Source organism: Phaseolus vulgaris, chromosome 4 (genome assembly GCF_000499845.2).
Source record: "Phaseolus vulgaris cultivar G19833 chromosome 4, P. vulgaris v2.0, whole genome shotgun sequence".
Classification (NCBI taxonomy): domain Eukaryota; kingdom Viridiplantae; phylum Streptophyta; class Magnoliopsida; order Fabales; family Fabaceae; genus Phaseolus; species Phaseolus vulgaris.
Window position 1 is genome coordinate 16,645,125 of NC_023756.2, and position 12,707 is coordinate 16,657,831.

Genomic DNA, 12,707 nt, shown 5'->3' on the forward strand with positions numbered 1-12,707 from the left:
TCTGTTGGGGAGTCCCAGGGGCTGAAAAACTATGTGATATCCCATGTTTTTCACAAAACCTTTCAAACTTAGCATTTTGAAACTCACCCCCATGATCACTACGAATAAATTTCACACAACAACCATTTTCATTTTGCAGAACTTTTGTTAATTTCTTAAAAGCCTTATAAGCATCATTTTTATAGGCTAGAAATATAGTCCATGTGTATCTAGAATAATCATAAAAAATAACCAATGCATACAAATTTCCACCCAAGCTAGCAACTCTAGATGGTCCAAACAGATCCATATGCAGAACATCCAAAGGTTTTCCAGTATAAATAATGTCTTTTGATTTAAAGGAAGTTCTGACCTATTTACCTTTCACACATGCATCACAGAACCTGTTATCCTGAAATTTTATGTTAGGCAAACCAGAAACAAGATCCTTGGATTTCAATTTATTTAAGTGATTAGTGTGAATGTGAGCTAGCCTTCTGTGCCACAACCAAGACTCATCACTCTTAGACAACAAACATTCATTTACTGAATCAGTTTCAGAATATCCAAGAGATATATGTTATTCACTCTCTTACCAGTAAACATAATCTTACCAGAGGGACTATGTGAAATTGTGCATCCATTTGACTTGAAGTTTACCTTGTACCCTTTGTCACATAGTTGACTGGTACTTAGAAGACTATGTCTTAGTCCTTCTACATACAAAACATTCTCAATGATGGTTGAACTCCCAGTTCTAACAGTTCCTCTTCCTAGGATTCTTCCACGGTTATTATCCCCATAGGTGACATGTCCTTCTGCCTTGAGCTTTAAGCTTGTGATCTTGGTTAGGTCACCAGTCATGTGTTTTGAACATCCACTATCTAAATACCACTAATTTTTCTTACTGATTTCTGCAAAACAAAAACAGAAATAATACAAATGGTACCCTTTTTAGTCTAGGGTCCAACAGAGATTAATACCTCTCCTCTGGAAGCCATTTGGCCAAGCTTTTAGGAACAAGGTGTTGAATCAAGTGTGTTCAAGCTTTGAAGAATCCAAACCCTTTGAAGTTTGATGGAAGGCTGGATGTGCTTGTTGTTGCTGAGCTGTTTTTAGAATAGGATCTGGGGTAGATTTTCTGTGTAAATCCACTCTTGATTGAATCCAAAGCTTAAGCATTCTCAAACCTTTTAATTGAAAAGTGTTTTTCAAAGTAAGTGAAAAACAACCTATTGTTTTGTCGAAACAACCAATTGTTTTATACTTAGGCGTTTATAGAAAGGTTGAAAACTGTTTTTGATGGTTGACTTGCTGTCAAACCAAAACAACCGATTGATTTGAGCATTCAACCGATTGTTTGTTTTGGGACCATAACAGAAAACTGTTTTGTGCTTTGACTAAGCATTAAATGATTTTATAACTGATTACACTCTAGTTTTAAATGCTTTGACCAGTCTTTGAATGCAATAAATAGTTTGTTCAGTTTATGTAACAAACAAGAACTGAAATTTAATGAAAGAAAAACAGATTTGAGTTTTTCACTGATTTTGCTTTTGAAGAGTTGGAGATTGCTTTGATCAAAGAGAGTGTGATATAGGATTTTCATCTTGTATTGATTTTAGATCTTTTCTGTAACAAGTGTAATCCTTTTGTACTTTGAAGAAACTCTGTGTGTGAAGCTTATAAGTGTTGTGTGTTCTTGAGGTTGTCAAGATCAACATTCTTAGTGGTGTTTGTGCTGAGCCAAAGGAAGTGTGTGTCTTGAGGGGATCAAGGTCACTTCTTTGGTGGTGTTGTAAGTAATCTAGGGTTGATTGCTTAGTGGATTCCCCAGTGGTTTCTGGGAAGACTGGATGTAGCTCTTGGTTTAAGAGTGAACCAGTATAAACCTCTGTGTGCATTCTCTCTATCCCTTGAACTCTTTAATTTCAGTTTATATTTGTGAACTGGTATAAACAACCGATTGTTTCTGCGAAACAACCAATTATTTTTCTGGTGCTGTGCTAATTTGCTTTGTGTTTTTGGCAAACTGAATTCTTAATCAAGTTTTCTCGAAGTGATTTCATTCTAGACTTAAAAGTTTGCGAAAATCCTCTTTAAACCATTCACCCCCCCTCTAGTTTAAAGCCATACATTCTTACACAAGGTATTTCCTAGCAATGCATGTCCTAGAAGTATGCCCAAATTTCATACAATAAAAGCAAGAAACAAAATATGCCTTTTTCCCATTGTTGAAAGATGAAAAACTGGTTTTTGCTGGAACAAAGAAACTTGAAAGCTTTTTAACATTGTTTACTTTTCCAGAATTATAACCAATCCCATTTTTGTTGAAAACAACATTTTGTGAACCAAGAAGAGAGTCAAGATTATTTCTACCTTTAGTGAAATTGGATAAAGTTTTCAGCAAATACTCAACTTGTTTTTCCAGCTTTTTACAGTTTTCACAAGATTTTATGGAAGCATGCAAACATGTTAATTCAAGACTTACAAGATCAATTTTAGCCTTATGCAGTTCTTCCTCAAGAGATTTTACCTTAGGTGCAAGTACATTATTTACTTTTTGCAGTTTACTGCATATAACAGCTAACCTATTTGCCTCATCATGCGTTTCTTTGAAAGCAACCAACAATTGATCATAATTGTCAGATTCCATGGAGAAGTCACTAACCGAATCAGATATTGATTCTTCATCTTTCATCATGAAACACAGATTGGTTTCTTCACTTTCTGTTGAAGAGCTGCTTGTTGAAGAGTTGCTTGTTGAAGACACTTCATTCTCTTCCCAAGAGATGTAAGCTCTTCTCCCCTTGCTTCTTTCAACCTTCTTGCTGGCTGGTTTGTCTTCATTCTCTTCCCAAGAGATGTAAACTCTTCTCCCCTTGCTTCTTTCAACCTTCTTACTAGCTGGTTTGTCCTTAGATTGATTGTTTGGACAATCCATCTCAATATGTCCTATTTTACCACAAGCAAAGCAAGTATAGTTAGATGAATTTGATTCATTCGGTTTAGAATACCTTTTTTTTCTGTTGATTCCTATCTTTGCCTTTTTTTCTTTAGGAATCTGCTGAACCTCTTTGTGAGTAGACTGATTATTTCATCATGTTCAGCATCTTCTACCTTCTCATTGATGTCATTTTGTGCACTTGCTTTCAGTGCCAGTCCTTCAGTTTTCTTTTCCACAGTTTCTTGTTCTTTCAGCCTTTTGAGCTCCAGTTCATGCTCCATCAAATTTCCAAACAATGCAGCAGTGGATAGTTTTGACAGATCATGATTTTTCTGAAATTGCAGTTACTTTAGGTTGCCAGCTTCTATCAAGACATTTCAGCACCTTTATATTTAGCTCTTCTTTGTCAAACTCTTTTCCCAATCTAGTAAGATGATTTACAATGTGGGTAAATCGCTTCTGTACATCAGTTATGGTTTCTTCTAATTGCATTATGAAAAGCTCATATTCTTGAATGAGTGAATGCTTCTTTGATCTTTTCACATAATCCGCTCCCTCATGAGTTACCTCCAAAACCACCCACATTTCCTTGGCAGAGTAGCATTGAGATATTTTGAAGAATTCATCCATTGTCAATGCAGAGGTTATGATGTTCTTCGCTACTGAATCAAATTGAGCTTTCTTTCTATCACTTTCACTCCATTCGGACCTTGGTTTCTTCATTGTTTCATCCTTGATAACCTGCATTGGTACAAAAGGTCCATAGACTACAGCCTCCCAAATACCAAAGTCAATAGATTCTGATCCTGCCGATTGACTTAGTGCTAAAGAGTTGCTTCGTCACGAACCTCCTCACCAGCTTGACTCCACGTGCCCTTTAAGTCGACACCACAGAAAGCCTCTCTGAGAACCTGAAAACACAAGGTGGCGCCTCTGCGGCCGGTGGCGCTCCGATGCTCAAGTCAGTAACAAGAACACCCAAAAAACTGAGAGAAAATATGCTCTGTAGAACCGTACTAAAGGCACACAACCCTAGCAATGAGCCGTAATGAAAAACGTACCTCTGCAAATTCTGTTAAGTTTACCTTTATAGCTAGGTTTCTTCTCTCTCCAAGCCGTTATGCTTTTGGACGCGTGGCTCGCATTCAGCCCTGCACGTGTCGCCATCTGGGCTAGGATAGGAGGTAGCACCCAGCCCTACACGTGTCATCATCTGAGCTAGGGTAACTCGAGCGTCATTCTCATACCGCATCCAACGCTACACGTGTCGCCATCTGGGTTAGAGGCAACTTGAGCGTTATTTCTGTGTAGTAGCCAGCCGCGCGGCTAAGTCCTCTACCCAAGGAGCAAGCTAGCACACAATATGCCCTAGAACACCACCTGACAAGGCGAGTATCGGGTGCAGAAAAATGCACCATATCTATGACACCGCTTGTCGTTAGTGGTACCTTCCTTATTGCTACACCATGCATGTTCTAGCTGGGGGAACCTTGCCACCAGCGAATGTCCACTCTGGGAATCCTGTCGCTGATGGACAAGCTGTTCCCTTCAACCTAATCGACCTCCATGGCCCATGCTAGCGCAACAATCATCTCGTTGGACTTACATGCTTGGACTTATTCTTCTGAGTTCCCAGCAGCCTTAACTGAGTCTATTGGGAAATCCGGCGACGTGCTTCTTGCGGCGATGTCAGGCCACCCGGTCGCCAATCGTCTAACACCTCAACGTTATATAATCTCGGAGGCAACCGATCATGTACGTTGTAGCACGCCGCTTCCACGAGCGGCGACTACACTAGCTTCTGAACCACTTGCCCTTCTCTAGCCACGTGCTCTGCTAAACACGCCTCACGTAGTCACGTGCTAGACACGTCATCACACCCGATGACCTGGTCGGTACAGATTCCATGAAAATTTTCATTCTAATTTTCTAGAAAGCATAATTCATTCCACTAAACATAGGGGGTTTAGACGAACCCTCAACAAAAAGCACTTTAAACTCAGACATATTGCAAACAAACTTGAGTAAAATACAAATCCTAGCTCTTGATACCAATAGTTGGGTTCAATAATGTCAAAGTTCAAAAGGGGGGGGGTGAATTGAGCTTTTAAAACTTTCGCACAGATTTAGATTTATCACAGATCAGAGAAAAATAAATCGATTTATTTGACAATGAACAAATTTATTTTTATATATTGTTTATGTAGTAAGACAGTTATATCAGTTAAGTGATTGATTGGCAAGCTACAATCACATTGATTTTTAGAGAGAAAACAGTGAGAGCAGAATCAATAAACCTCAATTTTTAAAGCAAGTTATCAACGTTCAATTGAAGGCTTGACAATTAATTGGGTAAACTTCTACAAATCAGTGAGATCCAATTATGTTCAACAGTTCATACACTTTTAAAGAGATAAAACAGTTTTTCCAGAAAACAAGAATAGAATGAACAAGCCCAGAAAGAACAAATTTATTTTTAATTGAACAGATTGAATTTCTGACAGTTTAACAGATAAAACAGTAAATGAGTGCAGGGATGAAGAGCGATTGAACACCAAGCGATTATACTGGTTCACTCAAAGGAGCTACATCCAGTCTCACCTAATTCAAGGTGAAATCCACTAACAAACGAATCAAAACACTTACACAGCCACTGTTCTTGAACCCTACAAGAACTTGGCACACCTGGCTGAAAAACACTATTCCAGCACACACAACACTTCAAGAAACCGTATCAAGAAGAGTCTTACAATCACACTTTACAAAGAATAAAAAGATGAAATGAGTACACCTAGTATGAGAATGCATAAAACTGTCTTAGACCAGTAGAACAATTTGCACACAATGACAACACCTCCAACCAAGCCTTAGAACCAAGCAAGAACAAGCATAGTTTCTGGTTTTGACAAACTTTTAAGAACTCGTGCTTATTCAATGAGAAACTCCTCAATCTCTGTTGTAAAACTTGTTTTCTCAATGTTCATTTTAAGTCAGAAACAACTCTCATTTTATAAGAAACATTTTATAATAGACTTTCAAAAAATAGTTAAAGCAGTTATAAAAAGAACAAATTGAAAATAAAATGAACATTTTTATTTTCGAGAGCAGTGATAGATTTATTAGTTGTATGAGACTTAGTCGAACTCCTTGGTGCAAAGATAAAGCTATGAAAAACCTTTTAAGAAAAATGGCACCAGACTAAAAGAGAATTTATTCATTTAAGGAAGAACAAATTCATTTTCAAAACGATAACTAGAACTTTTGAACAAATGAAACTCAGTCGTTTTGATAGACTGAAGATTGAGTCAAGATACATGATGGATAAAACATAATTTTCAAAAACACTTAATCAAGACACCAGTTTAAGAAAAAATCTATTCATTTAGAAAAGAACAGATTCATTTCTATGCAGTAAAGGATATTTTTACAAAACATGTGAAAAACATTTTCATGAAACTTGTGCTTGCTCTTATCACATGGTCAAGGGTTAAGAGATGGGTTATCCAGCAAAAATCCGACTTTAAACAACCTCTACTCTATACCTAAGACATCCTTAAAGGAAATAGAAACACTAAGGGAAAATACACATTTGGTTTCATCAAACACTTTGCTTTGAAGGGGCAGCATCCATCTTCAACACCATCAACGCGACCAGACCATCGATGTTCGATGTCAATGCCTGATGCCGATCTTTGATGCCAATGTCTGAGGTTTTGCCAGTACACAAGCCCCCCAGACTCGAGCTGTAACTTGTTTCATTGGAGAGGCTAAGTCGCCCACGACGACCTACATGGCGAATGAGTGATAGGACGTGCACAGTGCACTGAGGTGACATTTCACCATACTTTTTTATCAGCGTACACGTGGCAAGATTAACAGTCGAGGCTCGTTGGCGCTTGCGCTTCTCTTATACATTAAACCTCTTAACCCCCACGCTCCTTTCACTGTTTCATTACTTCTCTTAGGCATTTTTCAAACCTTTCCACTTCTTAGAACGCTCTGTCTTCTTTCCTTACCCACTTCAACTCCCCGAAGCACAATCACTCCAAGGTATGCTTTTTATTTCATCATCGCCTTTGCGTTATCATTCCGATGATCTTGGTATGCTTTAACTTTTCTAAGACTGTTTAGGTTTTCTGCATTTTATGATTGTTGTTCTTCATTTTCCTGCTTCTCTATTTTTTCAAATGTTTTGAAGTGCGCACATTTCCTTCTTTGAAATTTGCATTTTTCTTCTTTTTCCTTCTTCTTTTTTAGCTTCTCTCCTTAAGATGGCTCAAACGAACCAAATTCCTCCTCCCCTTGACTATAAATCTTTATACCGTTGGGCACCCAACAATCTCTTAAATGAAACCTCTAGTTTTACCTCTTTTGCGAGCATAGCAACCTATAGGAAGAACCAGGACTGCAATAAATACCGCGTCTGTGGGAAGGAGCACGATACATTCGTGAAGGTCGTGCCTTGTAGGATAGGTGAACCTGTGTGTTCTGATGAGTCGTCGGACCTAAAGGGACCCTTTTGTTTCGTATATTCCATTGTCTTCAAGAGACTTACCCTTCGCCTGCCCTTCACTGGCTTCGAGCGTGCTCTCCTTACTGAAGTCAACGTGGCCCCTGCCAGCTACACCCCAACAGTTGGGCATTCGTTAGGGCATTCTCAATCCTCTACGATCATTTTGGCCATACGCCGTTAGTGGACGTCTTCTTATATTTTTTCGAAGCCAAAAGCCCAGGGAAGAAGCTATGGGTGAGCTTCAACGGGGTTGTTGGAAGAGTATTGTTGACCCTTGTTCCGTCCGGTTGACCTGGGACGTCTTCGTGCGCAACCTCAACCGTCAGCTAGGGACTCCTTCCCACTGGTTACCTGTGGATTCCTGCAAAGAAGGACAAAAGGGCGCCCTAGCAGCCGTTTGCACTCCGACGCTCAAGTCAGCCAGCAAGAAACACCAAAAACTATGCACCTCCGTATCGGAGCACCGCGTATGGTACTCTGAAGGTGGTAAAAAGGAACTGTGTCTAGTGTCTATTTTCTTGTTCTGGCCAAAACCCTCCCCTAGTCCCTTGTCAAAACCTCAAGGCTCGAGCAAGCAACTAGAGTGTTTCTGGAAAAGTAGCCAAAAGTTCGAACCCCGTTCCCAACATTCTCAGCGCTATTTAAACTACCCTAGCATTTAAAGCGTCTTAAAGCGCTTTTAATCATAAAACGTAATGCACTTAATTAACGCGTCTAATTAGAAAACGTAGCGCATTTAAGACGTTGAAACGCTTGGGAGCTTTTATAGTACCTTAAATGCTCGAAACAGAAACTGTATTAAATGACTTTAATTACCTGGTACCTGACTAAATGGTGTTTCTATTCTGACCTGGCTGTCATACACATGGAGGGCCTCACAGCGCCATGACCCCATCTGGGGACGTTTCTTCGTGTGAGTCCTCCTGCTTGGGAGTGCTACTGTGCAAGGGGTGACCTTTTGGGTGCCAACTCATGCCCCCAATCCTCTACTCACTCACTTTGAGAGCGTATCTGCCCTCCTCTCGTACCCTGCACCCGGCTACCCTGGGCGTGACCCTCCTCTTGAGTCGTATCTGTCCCAAAGGTGTCTCTGGGTGGCAGGGGTACTTCACGAGTCAGGCTGCCCTACACTGATGCTATCATTATGGCCTTGAAGCCACCTTTCTCTTCTCCTTATCACTACCCCGGATTATCGGGACCTGACGCCTTCCCACGGCGTCGCTCCCTCCATGGTCTTTCCTACCCATGGGTATCGGGGAACCGCACTGTGATTGCCTTGCCTTAATGATATTTGATCTTGGCGACGGCCTAGTTGGGCGACGCCTTCACCTAGGCGACGCCTCGCCTTGGTGACGCTTCCTCTTAGCGACGCTAGTACTTGGCGTCTCTTCACCTAGGCGACGCCTTGTGTTGACTTTGACTCCTGGCGTTGACTTTGACCTTGACTTTGTCAACGCCCGGATACGGGACGGTACACAAGCCCCCCAGTCTTAAGCCGAAGACTTGTCTTCAGCGCAAAGACTAAGGCCTCGCCCACGCCGTCGACGTGCCACCCTGATGACGTGTCATTCCCTGCTGACTCAACAATTCTCGAATTATTGACGTGACACTCTATGAATAATAGGGGCGCTCTTAATGGCTGATTGGACATCCTCTGAAGCGGGGGAAATAACACCTTTTAGGGCTGCGCTTAATCGTGCGCCACGTGGCTCATCACACGACCAACCTCTAGAGTCCCTTGCGCTCCCCTTGGGCGCTTAATCCTTTGACACGCGGCACGATCTCACGGCTCCTAATTAGCGCCTCTTGGGTTGCAAATGTAACGTTCAAGTTACCCCAAACCCCGCGCTCACACCACTGTTCCATCCATTCTCTCTGCGTCTCTGCACTGTTCATCGCCTTCAAACCTTTTCTCTGCAACTTCTGCTCTTTCCTTCGTGCTCTCCTTCCTCCCTCACTTTGACAGCAAAGGTATGATTTTTGCATATCCACGACTCTCCTCCTTCGTCGCATTGCATAGTTTAGTGAACTGCCTGGGACTGTTTACGTTTATGCATTACTGTGTTCTACCGCTTCTCCTTTCTTCTCTGTTCCCTTCTTTCTGGGTTTTCTCGCATGGGTGGTATTTCTTGGGGTTTTAGCCCCTTTTCTGTCTTGGCATCCCTTCTTAAAAACCTTTTTCCTTTCTTCTTTCTCCAGCTATTTATTCACACCATGACGCGCCCGAACGCAAAGTCTGGTTCTCCCCCCAAGACCCCCAAGTCCAACTATAAAGCCTTCTATTCATGGGCCCCCGACGAGCTCTTGAACGAGTGTACCAGCCTGACTACCTTCCAGGACCTGGAGGCTCATCGTGGGGATCCCCACTTGTACAACTTTAATGCTTTCTGCCGCACTCATGACGCGCACATCTCTGTTCGTCCCGGCAGACCTGGGGAACCTGTCTGCGTGGATGACAGACCTAGAAAGGGGAATCCTTTCTTCTTCATGTACCAGACGGTGTTTAAACGCGTTGGGGTGCGTCTCCCATTCACCCCCTTTGAGAGGGAACTTCTCACCGAGATTAACACAGCCCCCGCCCAGCTCCACCCCAACAGCTGGGCATTTGTAAGCGGTTTTCAAATGCTCTGCGGGCACCTGGGCATCCTTCCCTCCGTGGACGTTTTCTTGCATTTCTTCGAAGTGAAGAAACAGGGGAAAAGTTTTTGGGTAAGCTTCTCCGGGATCGCGGGTAGGATCCTCCTCTCCCTCTTCCAAAACTCCTACAAAAACTGGAAAGGAAAATTCTTTAGGGTGTGCAGTGCCAAGCACGACCCCACAGCCTTAGACGGCTTTCCCCTGTACTGGACGGAGCACCCTAAGCTGCTCAGGGCCAAAGCCCTGGATGAACTATCCCCTGCTGATAGGGAGGTATGCAAGGCCTTGGCTGGCCTGGGGATTGTCTTCGATACGTTGAAGCTTATCACGAGCGAATACAACGCCCACGCTCTGACCACATACTTTGGTACGGAGACTCTTCCCTTACCATCTTTTGTTATTTTGTACCTTACTACCGAATGTTTGTTCCTCTGGCCTCTTCCACCTGTTTTCCATTGTACCATGTGACTTGCGTCTCACGCATCTACGCGCTTTGTGGTTTTGTATAACTGCTTTAGCTTTGACTTCTGCTGCTTGGTTTATCTGAATGTAGGATCGGTGATGGACGCCTCCAAAAGGATGATGCTGGCGAAAGCGATGAAGGACGCTCGTGCTGCCAAAGCGGGCGCCTCCTCCGCCCCTGCTGCTGACCCGAACCCCCCATCAACCTTGCCTCCGCCACCACCGACCACTACCGAAGCCCCACTAGGCTCATCTTGACCGTCCCCGCATAGCCCCGAGGTGCTTCAGACTCCCGGCTCTCCTCTGCCCATCGCCGCCATTCCTCTGGCCGTGGCCTCATCGCCGGCCCCAACCCCCCTCGACAAAGGGAAACGGGTATTGGAGATCATATCCGACGATGAGGACTCGGATGGCGTGGCACCCTTCAAGAGGAGGAAATCTACAAGGGTTCCCCTCCTACCAGCGGTGTCGCCCCAGGGAGAGGATTCTTTCAGGGACAACCCTCCAAGCGCTACTTCCCTTCCCCCCACAATCGTCCAAGAGGAAATAGGCGAAGGTGCCGAATCTGCTCCACCTCCACCACCGGCAGAGGTCTCTGCTTCTCCTGCCTCCGTCGCTGCCGCCCCCGATCTTATTGCCATCCCTCCTCCAATTATGCATCTGATGAGGGGCTTCAGTGGTGGAACAATGCCAGAAGGCTCCGACAGGAAGGAGGGCATGCCCTTCTACTTGGGGGCCTTCTTGGCGGTGGCCCTTGAATGGCGCGCCCAAGCCAGAAACGCTGCTCTGCAAACCCAATCCCTCCAGGCCTTGGAAACAAGGGTAGCTGCCCTGGAGGAGGAAAAGAAGATTCTGGGACGCCAAAATGAAACTTACCAAACCACCCTGAAGCAGGCGCAAAAGGCCAAAGTAGAGGCTGAAAAACAACTGGCAGAGGCGGCGGAGCTGTAGGTTGACTCCTACACTCGGGAAGTCACTCTTCAAGTCCAAGTCACATGCCTCCAGGGCACGGTCGAAACTTACGACGAAGTCCAAAAGGTCTTGAAGAGCCGGTGTAGCGAGCAGGCTGACAGACTGGCGCGTGCGGAGGGGGAGATGGCTACCCAGGCCAAGACTATGGGCCTTCTCCAGGATGACTACGACAAACTGCAGGTCGAAGTCAGCCGACTCCGCGTGGAAAAGGAAAGTTTGGAGAAACAAGTGGCCTCGGGGGACGCCACCATCGAAGAGCTAGAAAAGGATAAGAAGACCCTCGTCAATGACATGGCGGGTACCTTTGAGGAGGGGTTCCAAGAGGCTCTAGCCCAAGCCGTCTGCGAGAACCCGGGAATCGACGTTTCCAAATGTGACTCCACTCATCACATCGTCTACGGGAAGGTCGTGCCCCTGGAGCTAGATGACTGAGCTGCCGCCCTCAACCTCCTTTACGCTTTGTCCTGTTTCTGTCCCTCCTTGATAAATTTGTAATTCTTTGAACTATTTGCACTTTCATCACAATTTGTGGGATTTTGCATGACTATTTTTGTGCCATTGAGTTATCGAGTTTCGCCTGTATGATATTCTTTTCGTTTTTTGCCTTCACGTGCTTCGATTGTTTTGCCTGTTCTCTACCCGTTTCTTTCACTGCGTTGGGCGACCCTGTATGCCCGGGGAAGGTCACGCATCGATGCCCACGCCCATGGAGATGCTTGCCTAATGGGGCCATATCGTCCACGGGGTGTCTCAAACACCAAAGCGATCCGTCCCTTGATTCTTGGTGCCCGGCGCCCACGCCTGAGGAGAGGCCTGCTACCGCAGCATCGTATCGTCCCAGGGTGTCTAAAAACGCCGAGTGCTCTGGGGGGGGGGGTCGTTCCCTCCATGGTCTTTCCTTCCCACGGGTATCGGGGAACAACCCTGCCAGCGATCCGCTGGCATTTGGCGATCTCGTCTCCCTCCACAGTCTTTCCTACCTGTGGGTATCGGGGAGGCGACGCCGCTAGTAACTAGTTTCGACTTCTTCGATTTCGTCTCCCTCCACTGTCTTTCTTACCTGTGGGTATCGGGGAGGCGGCACTGCTGATACTTGGGTTGGCGACGCCCGCAACGTCTCACGCTGGCGTCGCCTTTTGCGACTTTCCTGGCGACGCCTCGGGCGTCTCATGTTGGCGTCGCCTTGGGCGTTATCTT

The 12,707-nt window shown here is 44.5% G+C and overlaps 1 protein-coding gene across 1 annotated transcript; it reads right to left on the reverse strand.

Annotated features, from left to right (window-relative positions):
- Nucleotides 1-2,119: 2,119 nt before the first annotated feature.
- Nucleotides 2,120-4,398, reverse strand: LOC137838374 (uncharacterized). Its single transcript, XM_068647618.1, has 4 exons — nt 4,174-4,398; nt 3,311-3,667; nt 3,069-3,258; nt 2,120-2,934 (listed from the first exon to the last, which is right to left on the reverse strand). The coding sequence occupies exons 1-4, from the start codon at nt 4,396-4,398 to the stop codon at nt 2,120-2,122; spliced, it is 1,587 nt and encodes a 528-aa protein (XP_068503719.1).
- Nucleotides 4,399-12,707: the final 8,309 nt, after the last annotated feature.